At 42.0% G+C, this 22,707-nt stretch overlaps 1 protein-coding gene across 1 annotated transcript in view; it reads right to left on the bottom strand.

Annotated features, from left to right (window-relative positions):
- Positions 1–22,707, bottom strand: part of TMEM192 (transmembrane protein 192) — a 103,121-nt gene that overhangs the window by 77,011 nt on the left and 3,403 nt on the right. The window contains 1 exon segment of the mRNA XM_075847286.1: positions 533–679. Within this exon segment, the coding sequence (XP_075703401.1) occupies positions 533–679 (147 nt within the window).

Raw genomic sequence — 22,707 nt, 5'->3', positions numbered from 1 at the left:
ACACACTACCAGAACCCTGCCTAGGATTCCTCCGGTAGGTGTCTTAGGGAGGGAGCTAAGGGACCCGTCGTATGAGGGGTGTTAGCCTGGGCTTTAGGGGGAAGAGAAGGGGGAGTGCACGGACCCCCCGATCTTGCCCCCTGCCCGAGTTTTTTCCTGCACTAATACAGGAGCGACGCTCTCTGCTCCTGACCCTTGTGGGGACAGGAAGAACACTGGCAAGTGGGTGGTGGGAGGGGTCTTTTAACCTCTCTGTCTTCCTGTCCCTACAGAGGTCAAGAGGGCAACCTCCTGTAGTGCTGTCATGAGGGATGTACTGGAAAATATAATATTACAAGTTTTAGGTACTAGATTCTGAACATGAGACATTGATCCAATGGTTTATTCTGAATTGCCATATTTGGAGCGATTGGCATCTGCCTCATATGGGTTTTTGCCTTCCTCTGGATCAAGAATGTTGTGTTTGCAGTAATAGCAACATTTTTCATATGCAAGTTGTCTATTCTGTTAGCGTTTATATTTTATTATTTACCTGTATTAGCATTAGGATAATGCTAACACTGACTGTAGGGACAGGGTAGAACGTTGGTCGGATGTCAGCGTGAAGTTTCTGTGAAGGTAGGAGAGGGGCATCCAGTAAACAATCGTCATCGACACTCTGGGTCAGCTCTCCAGAACTCTGCATCAAAACAATAAAGATAATAGAATTTATTAACAAAAAATATAAAATGTATCCAACTGCCAAAAACAGGTCACACATACTTAAAGAGGACCTGTCAGCTCTCCCGACATGTCCGTTAGGACTTGTTCACACTGAGTTTTTTTGCAGGCAGAAAAATCTGCCTCAAAATTCTTTCAGGAATTTTGAGGCAGATTTTGACCTGCGTCCAATTTCTTGCCCGGATCTTTGCTGCGTTTTTTTCCCCACAGCTCTTGATCGCCGTGGGCAGAAAGACGCAGTGAAAGACACTTTCTCTGCCACCCATTGATTTCAATGGGAGGTCAGAGGCGTAACCGAGGCAAGAAAGTGCATGCCGCATTTTTTTTATGAATCAATGGGAGGCGGTTTCGGACGTTTTTTGGCGCCGATTCCGATGCGGTTGACAGGCCAAAATCAGCGTAGCAACAGGCAATGTGAACTGGGCCTTAAGAAAATACTTGTATTACCCATAATATAATCATTCTGAAGTATCTTTTCTTAGAACTCTTCATTATGTTGTTCCACTCGGATTTCTCCTTGAAAATTATGAATTAACAAATGGGTGTTAAGTTGGGGGCATGTCCCTACACAGTCTGATACCGTCCAATCAGGGCCAAAGTGTGTAGGGACACGACACTAACAAGGGTACCAGTAACATCCAGTTTTCTATTTATTTATTTATAATTTTTCTAGGAGGAATAACAGAGGAATGGCACAGTGCACAGTTCTGCTAAAACAATCAGTTCCTATTCAACAAAGAAAAGATACTGTGCAACATAAACAAAGAAAATGTACAAATACATAATAATATGTGAATATATTTAAACGTACCTCCGTTTTTCAAAACTGCTAAGGGCCTGTTTACATCAGCGTTGCCCTTCCGTTGAGGGGTTCCGTCGGATGCTTCTGTCAGGTTAACCCCTCAATGGAAAGGCAAACGGAAACCGTTTCGGTTGGTTACCGTTGTGACAGGGCTCCGTTGTTTTGATGGAACCAATGGCGAAATCTACTGCGCTATTGATTGTCAAAACAAATGGGACCCTGTCACAACGGTGACTAACGGAAACCATTAACAAAGTTTTACTCATCATTGAGATCAATGGTGAGGAAAACGAAAACATAGCGGAACAGAGGCAAAAACTTTAAAAAAAAAAACCACCATTGAAATCAATGGTATTGCAAACGGAAACTAGACTTTCCGTTTATCTGTTCCTCTGACAGAACAGATGAACTAAAAGAAAGTGTGATGTGAACAGGCCCTAATCGGGCCATTCGTCCACTCTGACTCGAATGTTTACTGCCATCTGGATGGCAGAGTTTTTTTTTTTGTCTATTCCGCTCTGGTGACTATGTGAAAATATCTGCATGTAGACATACGTGGTATGTATGGACTCTGCACATCTTTCATTTTTAGTAGATGTTGAGCATCTCAGATTCTGCTTGGGTCGGAATTCTAGACACAAACATGAATTTAGATGCATTTTTTTTTTATTTGATTTTTTAAGAACACTTTTCACTTCTTTGCAAAATTGCATGAAGGTGCTCATGAGTGTAAAGTACAGGGCATCATTTTCACAATGTGCCAGGTGTCTATAATTTAGAAAATCTATGGGTAACAGGAAATAGAAAAAAAAAACAAAAAAAAAAAACAAATTCAGATTTTATTTGTGTGCGTCAAATCTCCCTGCAGTGAAAGGGTTTAATGAAACAGGTAGTTTTACTTTGCAGCCAATTTTTATAAGGTGCAGTAATGCAGGCTACATTCTTGCCACTAGAGGTCAACATTTTATCAGAAATCCATTTCAGATTAAACGAATTCATTGGCGCACACACAGTAATCCACAGCATGCTTATTATTGGCATGGCTTCCATGCCGAAATGCCACGAATTAGCTCCAATTAACTTTATGTGCAGATCCTAATGCCAATCTATTCAGAAATCTGAGTTTTAGATCAGATTTCTGCCACAGATTATCTTAAAGTGTAGCTAAAAGTTGGACAAACTTCTGACGTGTCAGTGACACGTCAGAAGTTTGGATTGTTGGGGGTCCGAGCACTGAGACCACCACCAAATCGCTAGAACGAAGCAGCTGAAGCGATCGTGTGAGCGCTCAGCCGCTTCAGGTCTGCTTTGGCTTTTTCCAGAAAGCCGATGTATCGGAGTACGAGCCCATAGACTTTCTATTGAGTCCGTACACCGATACTTATTTCCGGAAAAAGCCGGACAGACACGAAGCGGCTTAGCGCTCACATGAGCGCTTCAGCTGCTTCGTTCTGGCGATTGGTGGGGGTCTCCGTGCTCAGACCCCCACCAATCCAAAACTTCTGACAGGTCACTATGACACGTCAGGAGTTTATCAAACGTTTAGCTACACGTTAAAAATGAATTGAAAATTTTCACAATGCAAACTCTGACTGTGTGAACATATTCTTAGGGTCAGTTCACATGGCGGATTGCGTGGCGGGTCCCGCCGCAGTATTATTTTCTACCGTCGGCAGGAAGACTCCTCCTCCCACTGACTTCAATGGGAGGCTTGGGCGGAATCCGCCAAAGAAAGATCGGGAAAGTTGCTTTTTCCCGCTAGCTGAAAAGAAAATCAGCCAGCAGGAAAAAGCAGCGTCTGACTCCAGTTGAAATGAATGGGAGGCAGAATTTTGCAGTCAAATCCGCGCCGGGTTCCACAGCAAAAACACCACCGTGTGAACAGGGCCTTAGGGTCCTATGAGCTGGGCATATATTCTTACATGAATGAGCGACGAGCAAAAATTTAGCAACTCGAAAAATGGTCTATTACACATGACAATAAGACTTTCGCTGTTCAGTTGTTGCTGCGATCGTTGATTATTTGGCCATACAGAAATTTCACACAAAGATTGCTGAGCTAGTAGGTGGTATGCATAGGACTGATCTGATAATGACTGGAAGATTTCTGATTAGACGAAGGGATTGTGGCAGCGACAAACTATAATCTTTCACCCACGTAGACAATCCACAGAAATCCAACTATTTATCGTTCAATCTTTGCACGCTATTACACGTGGCGATTATCTCTTACATTTGACGGATTATACGAGTATATATTAGTATTATTTTTTGTTAGGGGGAGGTGACAGAAGAGCATACGAGTTAGGAAAATGCCTGTTCCCTTAAGATCACCATGACTACTGTTCTAACTTCTGGTTTTACTTTGAGCCCATCTCTTTTCTCTGTCCTTCTGCCTATCAGGTGAAGGCTTAGGCTGGGTTCACACAACCTATTTTCAGGCGTAAACGAGGCGTATTATGCCTCGTTTTACGTCTGAAAATACGGCTCCAATACGTCGGCAAACATCTGCCCATTCAAATGAATGGGTTTGCCGACGTACTGTGCCGACGACCTGTCATTTACGCATCGTCGTTTGACAGCTGTCAAACGACGCGTAAATTGACTGCCTCGGCAAAGAAGTGCAGAACACTTCTTTGCAACGTAATTTGAGCCGTTCTTCATTGAAGTCAATGAAGAGCAGCTCAAGAATACGGGCATCAAAGACGCCTCGCATAATGCGAGGAGGAGCTTTTACGTCTGAAACGACGCAGCTGTTTTCTCCTGAAAACAGTCTGTCTTTTCAGATGTAAAAGACCGTTCTCGTGTGCACATACCCTTAGAATTTATATCTGACCTCCTCCACCTGTTCTTGGCTTGTGATTATCCTGTCTGTATGTGTTTTGATCAAGCTACTTACCTACACCCTTTACCTCTGACTTCTGGACTTTTTGGAAGTTGACCTCGGCGTGTATATGGATAACCCTTTGTTTACGGATTTTGATTATCTGCTCCCGGTTGGTTCGGACCTCTGCTTTATACTACACGATATCCACTTGCTTACTGTTTGACGCTATTTTTACCCTCTGGTCGTCTGGTTCCTGTTCAGGTTTGCCTGAATTGCACCTCTTATCCAACATTGAACTCTGCTAAGACAACCTGGGTTCTATGCAGCAAAAACCATCCAGCCTTCCGTTCAGCTCTAGCGAAAACCTTAGAATTGCCTAAGACTCTGTCGATCAGAGTTGTGAAGGATATGAGGTTGCGGATTTATTTGTACATTTCTCCCAGCAATCTCCGGCAGCCTCTGGGGAATTGCTCACCTTGCAATTCCATAACAATAAGCTGGTGCCACATTCAAATAAGCATCCTGTGAAATTTTTACAAAAAACACCCCAAAACATTAAAAAATAAATTGTACACAAACGCTTCAGAAATATATTAGAGCCATCACTGTGCTCCCGAGTGACAAGTGCCTCCCACTTAGGGCTTATTCAGACGAACGTAAGATACGTCCGTGCAACGCAAGTGATTTTCACGCGCCTTGCACGGACCTATGTTAGTCAATGGGGCCGTTCAGACAGTCCGTGATTTTCACGCAGCGTGTGTCCGCTGCGTAAAACTCACGGCATGTCCTATATTTGTGCGGTTTTCGAGCATCACGCATCCATTGAAGTCAATATGTGCGTGAAAATCACGCGCAGCACACGGAAGCATATGTGTGACGCCCGTGATTCGCGCAACAGCAGTAAAAACTATGAATGAAAACAGAACAGCACCACGTGCTTTTCTGTTTACAAACATACAGAGTGTCATAATGATGGCAGCTGCGCGAAAATATCGCAGCCACGCATCATACGCTGCTGAGACACAGAGCGGTTATGCACCTTTTGTGTGCGCAAAACGCCGCGTTTTTTGCGCGTGCAAAACGCACACGCTCGTGTGAATACGGCCTTAGGGAGTCAAAGAATGCAGAGAACCAGAGTTCATTCACATGAACACCAGAAGATCTATGTATAGGACTTCGGCCCTATTCAAACCTCCGGGGAAACTCAGCCGTGTGACGATTTTTTAACGGCTGTCACACAGCTGATTTAAATAAATGCAGGTCTATGGGGCTATTCACACGGCCGTTTTTTTGCCGACACGTCCTATTTTTGCATGTTTTCCCAGATCCCTCAATAGACTCAAGTCTAAGAGGGATCCATGAGAACAGGTCCCACATGGATGCAAATTGGCCATGACATCACTATCCATATATGGACAGCGACATCAGTGGCAACTCCTGAAGCGGAGTCCCCGGCCAGAGCGTTGCTGACACACTAGCCAGAGATTCCGCTCCAGGAGAAGCCCCTGAAGTCACTATCCATTTATGGACAGAGACATCAGGGGCAACTTCTGAGGCGGATTTCGCTCCTACAAGGAGCTACATTGGTGCTACCTACAAGGGGGCAGCGTTGCACTACCTAAAAGGGGGCAGCGTGGCGCATCAACATCTGCGATTGCTGTCCGAATTACAGAGAAGTCAGCCAAAGCTTCAGTACACGGTTCAATGGTTGCAAGGTCATGGTAACCGGTATGAAAAAAAAAACTAAACAAAAATAAAAAACAATGCAGTGAAATAGCGATGCAAAATGGGTCATAATTGGCCGTTAAAAACGGAAACCAGCCCCAGAACGGATGCAAAACGGTCGAGAGAAAAACCAAAACCGGCTGACACCCGGACCCAGTCATGTGAATAAAGCCTTACAGCAACACTACAATCAGGAATTTATATATTTCACTATAATAAACAATGAACGGAACAAAGCTCATTTACAGTACATGTAGAAAATCACTATCTTGGGAGAGCATCTGATAACATTTGTCCTGAATGTGCCTTCTGCACTGCAGAAACTTTTTCATCCAGCAATCTCAATGGGTTTGCTAAATCCAGAGTGGACCGCTTCAACTAGTTTTCAGGAAAATTCAATTTGTCATCAGGTAACATAACAGTCAAATTTCCAATGCGGTTTCAAACGGAGTTAGATATTAACCAGCATTGTGCAATCGTAAAGGGCCAATATCACGAACACTATTGCATGGGAAAACTCTAGAAGTTCTGTTTTAAGAGAATTCAAGCTGAACGTACAAAATTATAGTAATAAATTGGGTAAAGCCGCTCAAAAGATGAATATTTAAATCGGACATGGTCCTCAAAACTAGAGGCCCCAATTTCTTTCTTTCCCTAAAGACAGTGGCACTGAAAGGGTATTCGGAGAGAAATTATTTGGTAAAAGGAGAAGCAGCAATTTACCAGTATTGTAACTTTACTACCTTTGCACCAGGTAAGGGATTTACAAAAAATAATATAGCAGAAGTTTGTTCTTGGTACATCACGTCCCTTAAGGCACGGCGCCGATACGTTCATGTGCTCACACATTACATTTGTCACATGACTGCGTAGACATCACAAGGATGTCCTTTACTTATATTTAGCTACAGCCACAGTTTTGCACTACGCTTATAGTGGGATCATTAATAACAATACCACATTGTTAAGTGGCTTGGGATTCCGCTGATCAGTGCTCCTAGGTTAAAAGTTTAAAAAAAACGCCCACTTGGGCATTAAGAAACTAATTTGCATAAACGTAGTAAAGGTCATAACTTCCTGGAAAAAAGATAGTTTCTCAAAATAAAAAACACTGCTGTTAACTACATTCCAGCGCCGATAAAATGATGTTGGCGATAGGGTATTTTTAATCTGGTGACAGAGCCTCTTTAAAGCGGTTGTACGGGCATTTTAAATTGATGGCCTATTTTTAGGATAGGCCATCAATATCCGATTGGTGGGGGTCCAACTCCCGGGACCCCCACAATCAGCTGACAGAAGGGGCCACAGCGTTAGTCGTCACAGCCTTTTCCTTGCATGCACAGCGCTGGATACTTTCGTAGCAGCTGTGCCTGAGCTTTCAGCTCAGTCCCATTTACTTGAATGGTACCAGAACGGCAATCCCGGGAGTTGGACTACCACCGATCAGATATTGATGGCCTATCCTAAGAACAGCAACATGAAAATGCAGATGCACACCGCAGGCACTAAGATAGAGATATGAGATATATGATATATACACACACACTTATTGTTTATTATGTATTTTTATTGCTCAGCCCAAGAGCGAGAGGAAAGTCTCCAAAATAGGGATATAATGTTCATTTTGATCAAACGGAGCGCTAAAAGCCTCAGTTATTAACATAACTATAGCAGTAATGCAATAAAAATGCATAATAAACAATAAGTGTGTGTGTATGTATATATATAGCGCCTGCGGTGTGCATCTGCATTTTCTTGTTACTGGTAATACATTAGTCACGGTGGATTTTCACCTGCATATATATATTTCATGTTTTAGGAGGAGCTGACCAACTTTTTTGATTTGTATTATCCTAAGAACAGGCCATAAATAAAAAATGCCCAGACAACCGCTGTAACCCTTTCACAGGCAGAGTGTCTGGTCTTATCAGGGCTGCTAAAGTGAGAGGCACATGAGGGAGGTATGTTTTGCAAAGCTCTCTCCCCCTCCTTTTCCTGTGAATACCAAGATCTTGATTCTCACAACCTGTAACCATTACCCCTTTCATGTGCACAGGCAGAGTTGTGCTGGGCTTAGGCTAGGGATACAATGAGATTTTTTTTGTTGTGCTAGCGATTAATTTTAACTACTGATTGATTTTAACTATTATAAAATTTAATTCACTTATATGAGAGGGACTGAAACAGTGTAGCTCAGCGATCTCTGTTTGTAGATTCCCGTCCCGATTTGCACATATTCTACGCCTGGATGCCACCTCACCAGGCGGGATGGGGGTTGGAGAACCCCCGTTTCGGAGATCGATGTGGGTGCCACCTCTGGGACCTGCACCTATCAGACATTAATGGCATATACTGTGAATACACCATAAAAAGGTCTGTGGCGCCACAGCCCCTTTAAAGAGGCTCTGTCATCAGATTATAAGTGCCCTATCTCCTACATAATCTGATCGGCGCTGTAATGTAGAGAACAGTTGTTTTTATTTTGAAAAACGATCAATTTTGAGCAAGTTATGCGCAATTTTAGATTTATGCTAATTTGTTTCTTAATAGACAACTGGGCGTTTACATTTTTACCAACTGGACATTGTAAAGAGAAGTGTATTACGCTGAACAATCAGCGTCATACACTTCTCCCCATTCATTTTTAGCTGTTCTCGCAGCACAGAGTGATCTTGAGAGGTCACGCTGTGCGGTCACATACACCCACAGTAACTTCACAGAAGTGTCTTGAGAGAGAATCGACATTGCCTCCAGCCAGGATGCGAGGTCTATTCACACTCCCAACATTTCGGTAAAGTTTCTGTGGGACTTAAATCACAGCACAGCGTGAACTCACGAGGTCACACTGTGCTGTTATTAAGTCCCAGAGAAACTTTATTGAAGTGCTGGGAGTGTGAATAGACATCGAATCCTTGCTGGAGGCAATGTCTATTTACTCTCAAGACACTTCGGTAAAGTTACTGTGGGTGTATGTGACAGCACAGCGTGATCTCGCGAGATCACGCTGTGCTGTGAATACAGATGGAAATGAATGGAGAGAAGTGTATGACGCTGATTCATCAGCCTTATACACTTCACTTTACAATGCCCAGTTGGTAAAAAACGCCCAGTTGTCGATTAAGAAACGAATTGGCATAAATCTAAAAAATTGTTCATAACTTGCTCAAAATTGATCGTTTTTCAAAATAAAAACCACTTTTATCTACATTACAGCGCCGATCAGATTATATAGGAGATAGGGCACTTCTAATCTGGTGACAGCCTCTTTAAGCATGATTTTATTTAACAGGCTTAGGCCTCATGCACACGACCGTATTTGTCCACCCGTAAATAATGGCGTAAATACGGATCCTTGGTCACACGTATTCGACCCGTATTGCACCAGTATTCACGGACCCGTGCCCGTAAATACGGGTCCGGTGTCACCCGTATTTACGGGCACGTTTTTGGCTGCAAAATTGCACTGCACTAATCGGCAGCCCTTCTCTCTATCAGTGCAGGATAGAGAGAAGGGACAGCCCTTTCCGTAATAAAAGTAAAAGAAATTAATACTTACCCGGCCGTTGTCTTGGTGACGCGTCCCTTTCTTGACATCCAGTCCGACCTCCCTGGATGACGCGGCAGTCCATGTGACCGCTGCAGCCTGTGATTGGCTGCAGCGGTCACATGGGCTGTAACGTCATCCCAGGAGGCTGGACTGGAGGAAGAAGCAGGGAGTTCTGGGTAAGTATGAACGTCTTTTTTTTTACAGCTTTATCTATCTATATTGTGATCGGAAGTCACTGTCCAGGGTGCTGAAACAATTACTGCCGATCGTTTAACTCTTTCAGCACCCTGGACAGTGACTATTTACGGACGTCGCCTAGCAACGCTCCCGTAATTACGGGTGCACACACGTAATCATCCGTAATTACGGGAGCCCCATAGACTTCTATGGGCTGCCCGTGCCGTAATTACGGCCCGAAATAGGACATGTTCTATCTTTTTCAAAGGCACGGGCACCTTCCCGTAAGCAGGACACTGCAGTAACGTTAATATGTGTGTATGTGGCTGCACATAGTGATATAGCTATATCGCCATGTGCTGTGTAAATGAATGGAGAGAAGTCTATGACGCTGATCGGTCAGCGTCATGCACTTCTCTCCACAACGACCACTTAGTCAAAAAGTAAAACACGCCCAGTTGTCCATTAAGAAAGTCATTAGCATAAAGCTAAAATAGGTCATAACTCCGTCAAAAATTATCGTTTTTCTAAATAAAAAAACACTGCTGTAATCTACATTACAGCGCCAATCACATTATGTAGAAGATAGGGAACTTATAATGTGGTGACAGAGCCTCTTTAAGGCCAAAACAGGTTTAGTCACTAAGTGGTTAATTGATAAATTGAGAAGCGTTGCAGTGATTTAAAAAAATAAAAAAACTTGTAAAACCCCTTTAACATAACTGGTATCGCCGCATCTGTAAAAGTCCAAAATATCACAATATAGCATTGTTTAACCCACTCGGTTAGTGGCATAAAAAAATTATATACACGGTGTTCCAAATTATTATGCACATTGGATTTAAGTGTCAAACATTTAATTATTCGTTTTTCAATTAAACTCATGGATGGTATTGTGTCTTAGGGTATGTGCACACGCTAGCTTGCTTTTACGTCTGAAAAAACAGACTGTTTTCAGGAGAAAACAGCTGTGTCCTTTCAGATGTAAAAGCTCCTCCTCGCATTATGCGAGGCGTCTTTGACGCTCGTAAATCTTGAGCTGGTCTTGATTGACTTCAATGAAGAACAGCTCAAATTACGTAGCAAAGAAGCGTCCTGCACTTCTTTGCCGAGGCAGTCAATTTACACGTCGTCGTTTGACAGCTGTCAAACGACGACGCGTAAATTACAGGTTGTCTGCACAGTACGTCGGCAATCCCATTCAAATGAATGGGCAGATGTATTGTAGTCCTATTTTCAGACGTAAAACGAGGCATAATACGCCTCGTTTACGTCTGAAAATAGGTCGTGTGAACCCAGCCTTAGGGCTCTTTGGATCAGTGTAATCAATCTCAGACACCTGTGATAGTTTGCCAGGTGTGCCCAATCAAAGGAAAACTACTTAAGAAGGACATTCCACATGATTAAGCAGGCCACAGGTTTCAAGCAATATGGGAAAGAAAAAGGATCACTCTGCTGCAGAAAAGCGTGAAATTGTCCAAGGTATTGCACTAGGTATGAAAACATTGGATATTTCAAGAAAACTTAAGCGTGATCATCGTACTGTGAAAAGATATGTGGCTGATTCAGAGCACAGACGGGTTCGTTCAGATAAAGACATAATGAGGAAGGTTTCTCCCAGACAAATTAATAGGATTAGGAGAGCAACTGCTAAAATGCCATTGCAAAGCAGCAAACAGGTATTTGAAGCCGCTGGTGCCTCTGGAGTCCCGCGAACCTCAAGGTGTAGGATCCTCCAGAGGTTTGCAAGTGTGCATAAAGATATTATTTGGCCACCCATAAACAATGCTCACAAGCAGAAACGGTTGCAGTGGGCTCAGAAATACATGAAGACTAATTTTTAAACCGTGTTGTTTACTGATGAGTGCCGTGCAACCCTGCATGGTCCAGATGGATGGAGTAGTGGATGGTTGGCGAATGGCCACCATGTCCCAACAAGGCTGCGACGTCAGCAAGGAGGTGGCGGAGTCATGTTTTGGGCTGGAATCATGGGGAGAGAGCTGGTAGGCCCCTTTAGGGTCCCTGACGGTGTGAAAATGACCTCTGCAAAGTATGACTGACCACTTTCTTCCGTGGTACAAAAAGAAGAACCGTGCCTTCCGTAGCAAAATTATCTTCATGCATGACAATGCACCATCTCAAAAAAAAAAACTGTTATCATTAGGAGATTAGTTCAATAAAATTTGCATTATACTCCAACGGTTGATGGCTTGAAGATTATACGGACTGTCATTTGCATCGACTATTTAGGAAAATCAGCGGAAAACAACATTTGCATAATAATTTGGAACGCGGTGTACACTACCGTTCAAAAATTTAGGGTCGCTTAGAAATTTCCTTATTTTTGCAAGAAAAGCAGTTTTTTCAATGAAGATAACATTAAATTAACCCCTTAAGGACGCAGCCTAGTTTGGGCCTTAAGGCTCAGAGCCCATTTTTCAAATCTGACATATTTCACTTTATGTGGTAATAACGTCGGAATGCTTAAACCTATCCCAGCGATTCTGAGATTGTTTTCTCGTGACACATTGGGCTTCATGTTCGTGGTAAAATTTGGTCGATATATTCAGTGTTTATTGGTGAAAAATTGCAAAATTTAGAGAAAATTTTGAAAAAATTGCATTTTTCTAAATTTAAATGCATCTGCTTGTAAAACAGACGGTTATACCACCCAAAATAGTTACTACTTCACATTTCCCATATGTCTACTTTAGATTGGCATCGTTTTTTGAACATTCTTTTATTTTTCTTAGACGTTACACGGCTTAGAACATAAACAGCAATTTCTCATATTTTTAAGAAAATTTCAAATGCCTTTTTTTTAAGGTACCTCTTGAGTTCTGAAGTGGCTTTGAGGGCACTATGTATTAGAAACCCTGATAAAACACCCCATTTTAAAAACTAGACCCCTCAAAGTATTCAAAACAGCATTTAGAAAGTTTTTTAACCCTTCAGGCATTTCACAGGAATTAAAGCAAAGTGGAGGTGAAATTTGCAAATTTCATTTTTCTTGCTGAATTTCAATTTTATTCATTTTTTTTTCTGTAACACAGAAGGTTTTACCAGAGAAACACTACTAAATATGTATTGTCCAGATTCTGCAGTTTTTAGAAATGTCCCACATGTGGCCCTACTGCGCTCGTGGACTAAAACACAAGCCCTAGAAGCAAAGAAGCACCTAGTGCATTTTGAGTCCTCTTTTTTATTACAATATATTTTAGGCAGCATGCCAGGTTTGAAGAGGTGTTGAAGTGTCAAAACAGTAGGAATCCCCCAATAGTGACCCCATTTTGGAAACTACACCCCTCGAGGAATTCATTTATGGTTGTTGTTACCATTTTGACCGCACAGTTTTTTCACAGCATGTATTTGAATTGGGCTGTGAAATGAAAAAAAAATGACATTTTTCCAATAAAATGTCATTTGTGATCAAAATTTCTTATTTTCACAGGGAACAAAATACCCCATTTTGTTGACCAATTTGTCCTTAGTGTGGCAATACCCCATTTGTGGTGATAAACTGCCGTTTGGGCCCATGGGAGGGCTCAGAAGGAAAGGAGCGCTATATGTTTGTTGGAGTCCAGATTTTGCTGGATTGGTTTTCGGGTGCCATGTCGCATTTGCAGAGCCTCAGGGGTATCAAAGCAATGGAAACCCACCAAAAGTGACCCCATTTTGGAAACTACACCCCTCAAGGAATTCATTTATGGTTGTTGTTAGCATTTTGAGCACACAGTTTTTTCACAGCACCTATTTCAATTGGGCTGTGACATTAAAAAAATAAAAAATTACATCTTATTGGAAAAAATTTCATCAAAATTTCTTATTTTCACAGGGAACAAAATGCTCAATTTTGTTGCCCAATTTCTCCTGAGTGCAGCAATACCCCATTTGTGGCAATAAACTGCCGTTTGGGCCCATGGGAGGCCTCAGAAGGGAAGGAGCGCTGTGTGTTCTTTGGAGTACAGATTTTGCTGGTTTGGTTTTCGGGTGCCATGTCGCATTTGCAGAGCCCCAGAGGTATCAAAGCAATGGAAACCCACCAGAAGTGACCCCATTTTGGAAACTACACCCCTCAAGGAAATCATTTATGGGTAATGTGACCATTTAGACCACATAGTTTCTTCACAGAACTTATTTGAATTGGGCTGGGAATTAAAAAAAATATATATTTTTTCCAATAATATGTCATTTTAGCTCAAAAATTCTTATTTTCACAAGAAATAAAATACTCCATTTTGTTGCCCAATTTGTCCTGAGTGCGGCAATACCCCATTTGTGGTGATAAACTGCCGTTTGGGCCCATGGGAGGGCTCAGAAGGAAAGGACCATCATTTGGCCTACTGGGGATTTTCTAGTGCGAAGTCATGTATGCAGAAGCACCTGAGGTACCAGTACAGTTGAAACCCGCAAGAAGTGACCCCGTTTTAAAAACTACACCCTTAAGGCATTCATCTAGAGGTGTAGTGAGCATTGTGACCGGAGACCTACACCCCATAAACTGTAATGTGGGTTCTCCCGGGTATGGAAATACCCTACATGTGGCTGTTAGCTGCCTGGGCACACAGCAGGGCTCAGAGGGGAAAGACGAGGGGGGATAAGCTGTGCGGAGTGCATCAGGGTAAGTAAAATTGGGGTAAATTATAAACCAAGGGATGTATGATAAATTTTAAAACACTCTTTCATACAGAGCTCTGGTTATTCGGGACACGTGTCACATTGATATATTGTGTCATCCCTTATCGCCCTCTTATAGCAGACTTTGCACCTCTATTGACTATTTCCCTTCTTGATAGTTTGGGGAACTTCTCCTGGAAAGTGTTGCCGCCCTGGTACGATGCGTGTGGCCCCGCTTCCAGAAGTACTGGGTGCCCCCCCTTCTTGGTCCCTAAAGATTAGGTTCTTGATAATCACCTCTTGAAATTCCAGGAAAGTTCCCGTCTGGCCTGCACATCGATGCAGCACGTACGCATTGTACAAAGCCATCTGTATGATGTGCCCGGCCAGCTTCTTATACCACACTGCATGGCGCTGTAGGGCTTCAGGATTTGATCTTACAAGTCCATCCCTCCCATGTACCTATTGTAGTCCAGGATGCAGTCTGGTTTGGGGGTGGCCTTTCCTTTATATATCCTAAACCTGTAGGTATACCCTGATGCACTCTCGCACAGCTTATACATCTTCACGCCATACCTTGCCCTCTTACCCGGCAGGTACTCTCGGAATTGAACCCTCCCTTTAAAATATACCAGGGACTCATCAATAGAAATACACTTCTCGGGGGTGTATGCTTGGGAAAACCGGGCACTGGAACGGTCTAATAGGGGTCTCCGTTTATACAAACGGTCGAAACTGGGGTCATCTCGGTGTGGGCACGGCTCATTATCAGTATAATGTAAGAAGCGAAGTATTGCCTCATTTTTTTTTTTTTTTAGGTTCCAGTTCAGTTCTGAAGTTGCTTTGAGGGGCCCATATATTAGAAACCCCTATCAAACACCCCATTTTAGAAATTAGACCCCTCAAAGTATTCACAACAGCATTTAGAAAGTTTATGAACCCTTTAGGTGTTTCACAGAAATTTAGAGCAAAGTAGAGGTGAAATTTACATATTTTTTTTGTCAGAAAATCCTCTTTATACCATTTTTTTTATAACACAAAAGGATTTATCAGTGAAACGCAAATTAATACTTATTGCCCAGATTCTGCAGTTTTGAGAAATATCCCACATGTGGCCCTCGGGCGGTAATGGGCTGAAGCATCGGCCTCCGAAGCAAAGGAGCACCTAGCGGATTATGAGACCTCTTTTTTATTAGGCACCATGTCCGGATTGAAGAGGTCTTGTGGTGCCAAAACATTGGGAACCCCCCAAAAGTGACCCCAATTTGGAAACTAGACCCCTTGAGGAATGCATTGTAGTTTTTTTGGGGTGCATGCGGCTTTTTGATCAGTTTTTATTCTATTTTTAGGTGGCGTGGTGACTAAAAAACAGCAATTCTACTATTGTTTTTTTATTCTTTTTTTTCTACAGCGTTCACCGTGTGCTATAAATGACATATTCACTTTATTCTGCGGGGCGATACGATTACGGCGATACCAGATGTTTATAGTTTTTTTTTATGTCTTATGGCGTTTGCACAATAAAATACGTTTTGTAAACAATCATTCACTTTTTGTGTTACCTTATTCTAAGAGCCAGAACTTTTTTATTTTTCAATCAATAACGCCGTGCAAGGACTTATTTTTTGCGTAACGAACTGTAGTTTCGATCAGTACCATTTTTCGGTACATGCGACTTTTTGATCTCTTTTTATTCCATTTTTTGGGAGGCGAAGTGACCAAAGAATTGTGATTGTGGTACGGTTTATTATTATTTTACGGCGTTCACCGTGCGGGATAAATAATGAAATAATTTTGTAGTTCAGGCCGTTACGGACGCGGCGATACCAATTATGTATAGTTTATTTGTTTATATATTTTTATTAATAATAAAAGGACTGATAAGGGAAAAAGGGGGATTTTTACTTTTAATACTTTTAAATCTTTTATTTTCTTATTTTTACACATCTTTTTTTAACTTTTTTTTTACTTTATTACTTTGTCCCACTAGGGAACATGAGGGCAGGAGGCCCTGATCGCTATTCTAATACACTGCACTACATGCGTAGTGCAGTGTATTAGAACTGTCAGCTACTCACTGACAGCAAGCATAGTGGGTCCTGACGTTGTCAGGACCCACTAGGCTTCCGTCTATGGCATAGCCGGACGCCATTGTTTGGTGTCCGGTTGCCATAGTCACCATCGCCGGCCGCTATCGTGTAGCAGGCCGGCGATGGCAGCTTAACCCCTAAAAAGCCGCGATCTCTATAGAACGCGGCTGTTAAGGGGTTAATCAGTGGGGACACAGCGATCGGTCCCCGCTGTAGGAGCTGTGACAGCTGCTGAACAAGACAGCAGCTGTCACAGCTCCTGTATGTGATGGGAGGACGGCCGAAACGGCCGTTACTCCCGAGACGTACTATTCCGTCATGGAGCGCGAACGATACAGCTGCCATGACGTAATAGTACGTCCAGGAGCGGGAAGGGGTTAATCAGAAAAACACTCTATACATTGTTAATGTGCTAAATGACTATTCTAGTTGCAAACGTCTGGTTTTTAATGCAATATCTACATAGGTGTATAGAGGCCCATTTCCAGCAACCATCACTCCAGTGTTCTAATGGTACATTGTGTTTGCTAACTGTGTTAGAAGGCTAATGGATGATTAGAAAACACTTGTGCAATTATGTTAGCACCGCTGTAAACTGTTTTGCTGTTTAGAGGAGCTATAAAACTGACCTTACTTGAGAATCTGGAGCATTACATTTGTGGGTTCGATTAAACTCTCAAAATGGCTAGAAAAAGAGAGCTTTCATGTGAAACTCGACAGTCTATTCTTGTTCTTAGAAATAAAGGCTATTCCATACGAGAAATTGCCAAGAAACTGAAGATTTCATACAACGGTGTGTACTACTCCCTTCAGAGGACAGCACACACAGGCTCTAACCAGAGTAGAAAGAAGTGGGTGGCCCCGCTGCACAACTGAGCAACAAGACAAGTACATTAGAGTCTCTAGTTTGAGAAATAGACGCCTCACAGGTCCTCAACTGGCAGCTTCATTAAATAGTACCTGCAAAACGCCAGTGTCAACGTCTACAGTGAAGAGGCGACTCCGGGATGCTGGCCTTCAGGGCAGAGTGGCAAAGAAAAAGCCATATCGGAGACTGGCTAATAAAAGGAAAAGATTAATATGGGCAAAAGCACACAGACATTGGACAGAGGAAGATTGAAAAAAAGTGTTATGGACAGACGAATCGAAGTTTGAGGTGTTTGGATCACACAGAAGAACATTTCTGAGACGCAGAACAACTGAAAAGATGCTGGAAGAGTGCCTGACGCCATCTGTCAAGCATGGTGGAGGTAATGTGATGGTCTGGGTTGCTTTGGTGCTGGTAAAGTGGGAGATTTGTACAAGGTAAAGGGGATTTTGAATAAGGAAGGCTATCACTCCATTTTGCAACGCCATGCCATACCCTGTGGACAGCGCTTGATTGGAGCCAATTTCATCCTACAACAGGACAATGACCCAAAGCACACCTCCAAATTATGCAAGAACTATTTAGGGAAGAAGCAGGCAGCTGGTATTCTATCTGTAATGGAGTGACCAGCGCAGTCACCAGATCTCAACCCCATAGAGCTGTTGTGGGAGCAGCTTGACCGTATGGTACGCAAGAAGTGCCCATCAAGCCAATCCAACTTGTGGGAGGGGCTTCTGGAAGCATGGGGTGAAATTTCTCCCGATTACCTCAGCAAATTAACAGCTAGAATGCCAAAGATCTGCAATGCTGTAATTGCTGCAAATGGAGCATTCTTTGACGAAAGCAAAGTTTGAAGGAGAAAATTATTATTTGAAATAAAAATCATTATTTCTAACCTTGTCAATGTCTTGACTATATATTCTAGTCATTTTGCAACTCATTTGATAAATATAAGTGTGAGTTTTCATGGAAAACACAAAATTGTCTGGGTGACCCCAAACTTTTGAACGGTAGTGTATATGCAAATTGCTGTTTTTTGGTCCCCTTAGCACTCCAAGAAAAATAGAATAAAAAGTGATCAAAAAGTCGCATGTACACCAAAAATAAAATGGTATTGGCAAAAACTACAGCTCGTCCTGCAAAAAAAGCCCTTACATCATTCAATTGACAGAAAAATAAAAAATAAATGTTATGGGTCTCAGAATATGGCGGCACAAAACTATATTTATTTTTTTAAGCAGTTTTTTCCTTCTAAAAGCAGTAAAACATAAAAAAACAAAAAGAAAAGAAAATTTGGGATCACCATAATCATATCAACTTGTAAAATAAGATGAACACAGTGTTTACCACCTGATGGATGCCATAGAAACAAAACCCCCCAAAAAAATGGCGGAACTGCGGTTGTGCCCATTCCAGCCCACAAATATTTTTTTCAGCTTTAGCACTTCAATAAATGGTGCCATGAAAAACCACAACTTCTCCTGCAAAAAACAAGCACTCCTACATCTAAGAAGAAAAAACAAACCAAACCACAACGTATGTCTTTTAACCCATTAGTGACCGCCCCATAGTGTTTTTACGGCGGCCACTAATGGGCTTTATTCCAATGCAATAGCCTTTTTACGGCGCTGCATCGGAATAAACAGAACAGGGAGCCGTTAAATCTCCCTGCTCTCAGCTGACAGAGGTAGCTGGGGACATCCCTGTTTAACCCCTCTGATGCGGGGCTCAATAACGATCGCCGCATCTGAGTGGTTTTGGAAAGAGGGAGGGAGCTCCCTCTCATCCCACTGACACCCAGCGAGATCGCCGAGTGTCTGTCTCCGATGGTAGCCGGGGGCCTAATAAAGGCTCCCAGGTCTGCCTGTAGTAAATGCCTGCTAGGTCATGCCATATTTAATTGTGAAAAACACCAAAACTTAGCACAAAAATTGCACAAATTATCATTTTTCTCAACTTAAAATCTATCTGCTTGTAAGACAGGCAGTTATTACACACAAAATTGTTGCTAATTAACAGCCCCCATATGTCTACTTTAGATTGGCATCGTTTTTTGAACATCATTTTATTTTTCTGGGACGTTACAAGGCTTTGAACTTTAGCAGCCATTTCTCACATTTTCAAGAAAATCTCAAAAGGCTATTTTTACAGGGGCCAGTTCAGATGTGAAGTGGCTTTGAGGGCCTTATAGATTAGAAACCCCCAAAAAGTCACCCCATTTTAAAAACTTCAGCCCTCAAAGTATTCAAGACAGCATTTAGAAAATTTCTTAACCCTTTAGACTTTTCACAGGAATTAAATCAACGTAGGAGGTGAAATTTACAAATTTCATTTTTTTTTTCAGAAATTAATTTTTAATCCAATTTTCTTTAGAACACAAAGTTTTACCCGAGAAATGCAACTCAATACTTATTGCCCAGGTTCTGCAGTTTTAGGAAATATCCCACATGTGGCCATAGCGTGCTACTGGAATGAAGCACCGGCCTCAGAACAAAGGAGCACCTAGTGGATTTTGGGGCCTTATTTTTATTACAATATATTTTAGGCACCATGTCAGGTTTGAAGGGCTCTTGCGGTACCAAAACAGTGGAAATCCCCCAAAAGTGACCCCATTTGGGAAACGACACCTCAAGGAAATTATCTAGGGGTATAGTGAGCATTTTGACCGCACAGGTTTTTTACAGAAATTATTGGAAGTAGGCCGTGAAAATTAAAATCTAAAGTTTTTCAAAGAAAATGTAGGTTTAGCTAATTTTTTCTCATTTCCACAAGGACTGAAGGAGAAAAAGCACCACCAAATTTGTAAATCAATTTCTCCAGAGTAAAACAATACCCCACATGTGGTAATAAATGGCTGTTTGGACACACGGCAGGGCTTAGAATGGATGGAGCACCATTTGGCTTTTGGAGTTCACATTTAGCAGGAATGGTTTGCAGAGGCCATGTCACATTTGCAAAGCCCCTGAGGGGACAAAACAATGAAGACGCCCAAAAAGTGACTCCATTTAGGAAACTACACCCCTTAAGGAATTCATCTAGGGGTGTAGTAAGCATTTTGACCCCATAGATGTTTCATAGAATTTATTAGAATTGGGCAGTGAAAATAAAAACAATCCTTTTTCTTCAATAAGACGTAGCTTTAGCGCAAAATTTCTCATTTTCTCAACAAATAAAGGAAAAAAAGAACCCAACATAAGTAAAGCAATTTCTCCCGAGTACGGAAAATACCCCATATGTGGTCATAAACTGCTGTTTGGGCACACGGCAGGGCTCAGAAGGGAAGGAGCGCCATTTGGAGTGCAGATTTTGCTGGATTGGTTTCTGGGCGCCTGTGGGACCAAAACAGTGGAAACCCCCCAGAAGTGACCCCATTTTGGAAACTACACCCCTCAATGCATTTACCTAGTAGTGTATTAAGCATGTTAACCCTGTAGGTGTTTTGTAGAAATTAGTGAAAACTGGATTTTTTCCATAGATATGCCAATATGTGGCGCCTAGCTTGTGCCACCATAACAAGACAGCTCTCTAATTATTATGCTGTGTTTCCCGGTTTCAGAAACACCCTACATGTGGCCCTAATCTTTTGCCTGGACATTCGACCAGGCTCAGGAGTGAAAGCGTACCATGTGAAATTGAGGCCTAATTTGGCGATTTACAAAGTATTGGTTCACAATTGCAGAGGCTCTGACGTGAAATAATAAAAAGAAACCCGAGAAGTGACCCCATTTGGAAGCTGCACCCCTCAATGCATTTATTAAGGGGTGTAGTGAGCATTTCACCCCACAGTTCTTTTCCATAAATGAACGCGCTGCGGATGGTGCAAATTAAAAATTTATATTTTTCCCTAGATATGCCATTTCAGTGGCAAATATCTAATGCCCAGCTTATGCCACTGGAGACACAAACCCCAAAAACTGTTAAAAGGGTTCTCCCGGGTATGGCGATGCCATATATGTGGAAGGAAACTGCTCTTTGGGCACGCTGTAGGGTTCAGATGGGAGGGAACGCCACTTGGCTTTTGGAGAGCGTATTTTGCTTGGTAGTAGATTTGTTTGAGTATTACTGGTGTTTCCATTTATAGTGTGGGGGTACATGTAAGCTGGGCAGAGTACATCAGGGGCATAGTCCAGTGGTATAATGGGGTAAAAAAAACAATAAAATGATCCATAGATGTGTGTTTGTACGCTGTGAAGCAATCCTTTCTGCACAGGCCGGTGTCGCACGGATATATGGTGTCCTTTCTTATGCCCCTTTTGGTCCACAGTCCGCACCTTTGCAGTTTGGGGAATTTTTCTGGTAGGTGTCGTCCTGGTATAATACGTGCACCGTCGCTTCCAGCGGATATGTTTGGGCCCTCCCCTTCCTGGTTCCCTAATTTTAGGTCGTTGATAAATCGCCTCTTGAAACCGACAAAATGTTCCCCTCGGGCTGGACAACTGCATATATTTTTTATTTCCTGACTTATTGGAGCCTTAACTAATTTTATTTTTTTCATAGACGTAGTGGTATGAGGGCTTTTTTTGCGGGACGAGCTGTAGTTATTGATACCATTTTGCGGTACATGCGACATTTTGATTTGATTTTTGGGAGGCCAGGTAACCAAAAAAACGCAATTCTGGCATAGTTTTATTTAGGTTTTTTTATACAGCGTTTACCATACGTTATAAAATTACATGTTAACTTTAATCTTCGGGTCAGTGCGATTCTGGCGATACCTAATTTATAGAACTTTTTTATGTTTTACAACTTTTTGCACAATACTTTTGAAAAAATAATGTATTTTTTCTGTCGCCAAGTTGTGAGAACCATAACTTTTTAATTTTTTTGTCGACGGAGCTATATGAGGGCTTGTTTTTTGCGGGACGAGCTATAGTTTTTATAGGTACCATTTTTGGATACGTGCGACTTTTTGATCCCTTTTTATTCCAATATTTGTAGGGCAAAGTGACCAAAAAACAGAAACTCTGGTATAGTTTTTTACGTTTTTTTTTTATGCTGTTCACCGCGTGCAATAAATAATAATATTTTAATACCTCAGGTCGTTACTGTCACGGCGATATAAAATACATATGGTTTATTCTTTTTTTTCAATAATAAAGGACTTGATAAGAGAAAAAGGGCGATTGTGTTTTATTTTATTACTTGAAGCTTTTATTGTTTTCAAACTTTTATTTTTTTCACTTCTTTATACTTTTTTTACACCTTTTTATCAAGTCCCACTAGGGGACTTGAAGGTCCAACTGTCTGATGTTTTTTTCTAATACATTGCACTACCTACCTAGTGCAATGTATTAGATCTGTCAGTTATTCACTGACAGCAAGCCGATTAGGCTT

The sequence above is a fragment of the Rhinoderma darwinii genome, chromosome 1 (genome assembly GCF_050947455.1).
Source record: "Rhinoderma darwinii isolate aRhiDar2 chromosome 1, aRhiDar2.hap1, whole genome shotgun sequence".
Lineage (NCBI taxonomy): Eukaryota > Metazoa > Chordata > Amphibia > Anura > Rhinodermatidae > Rhinoderma > Rhinoderma darwinii.
This window is presented reverse-complemented; position numbering and strand designations above follow the sequence as displayed.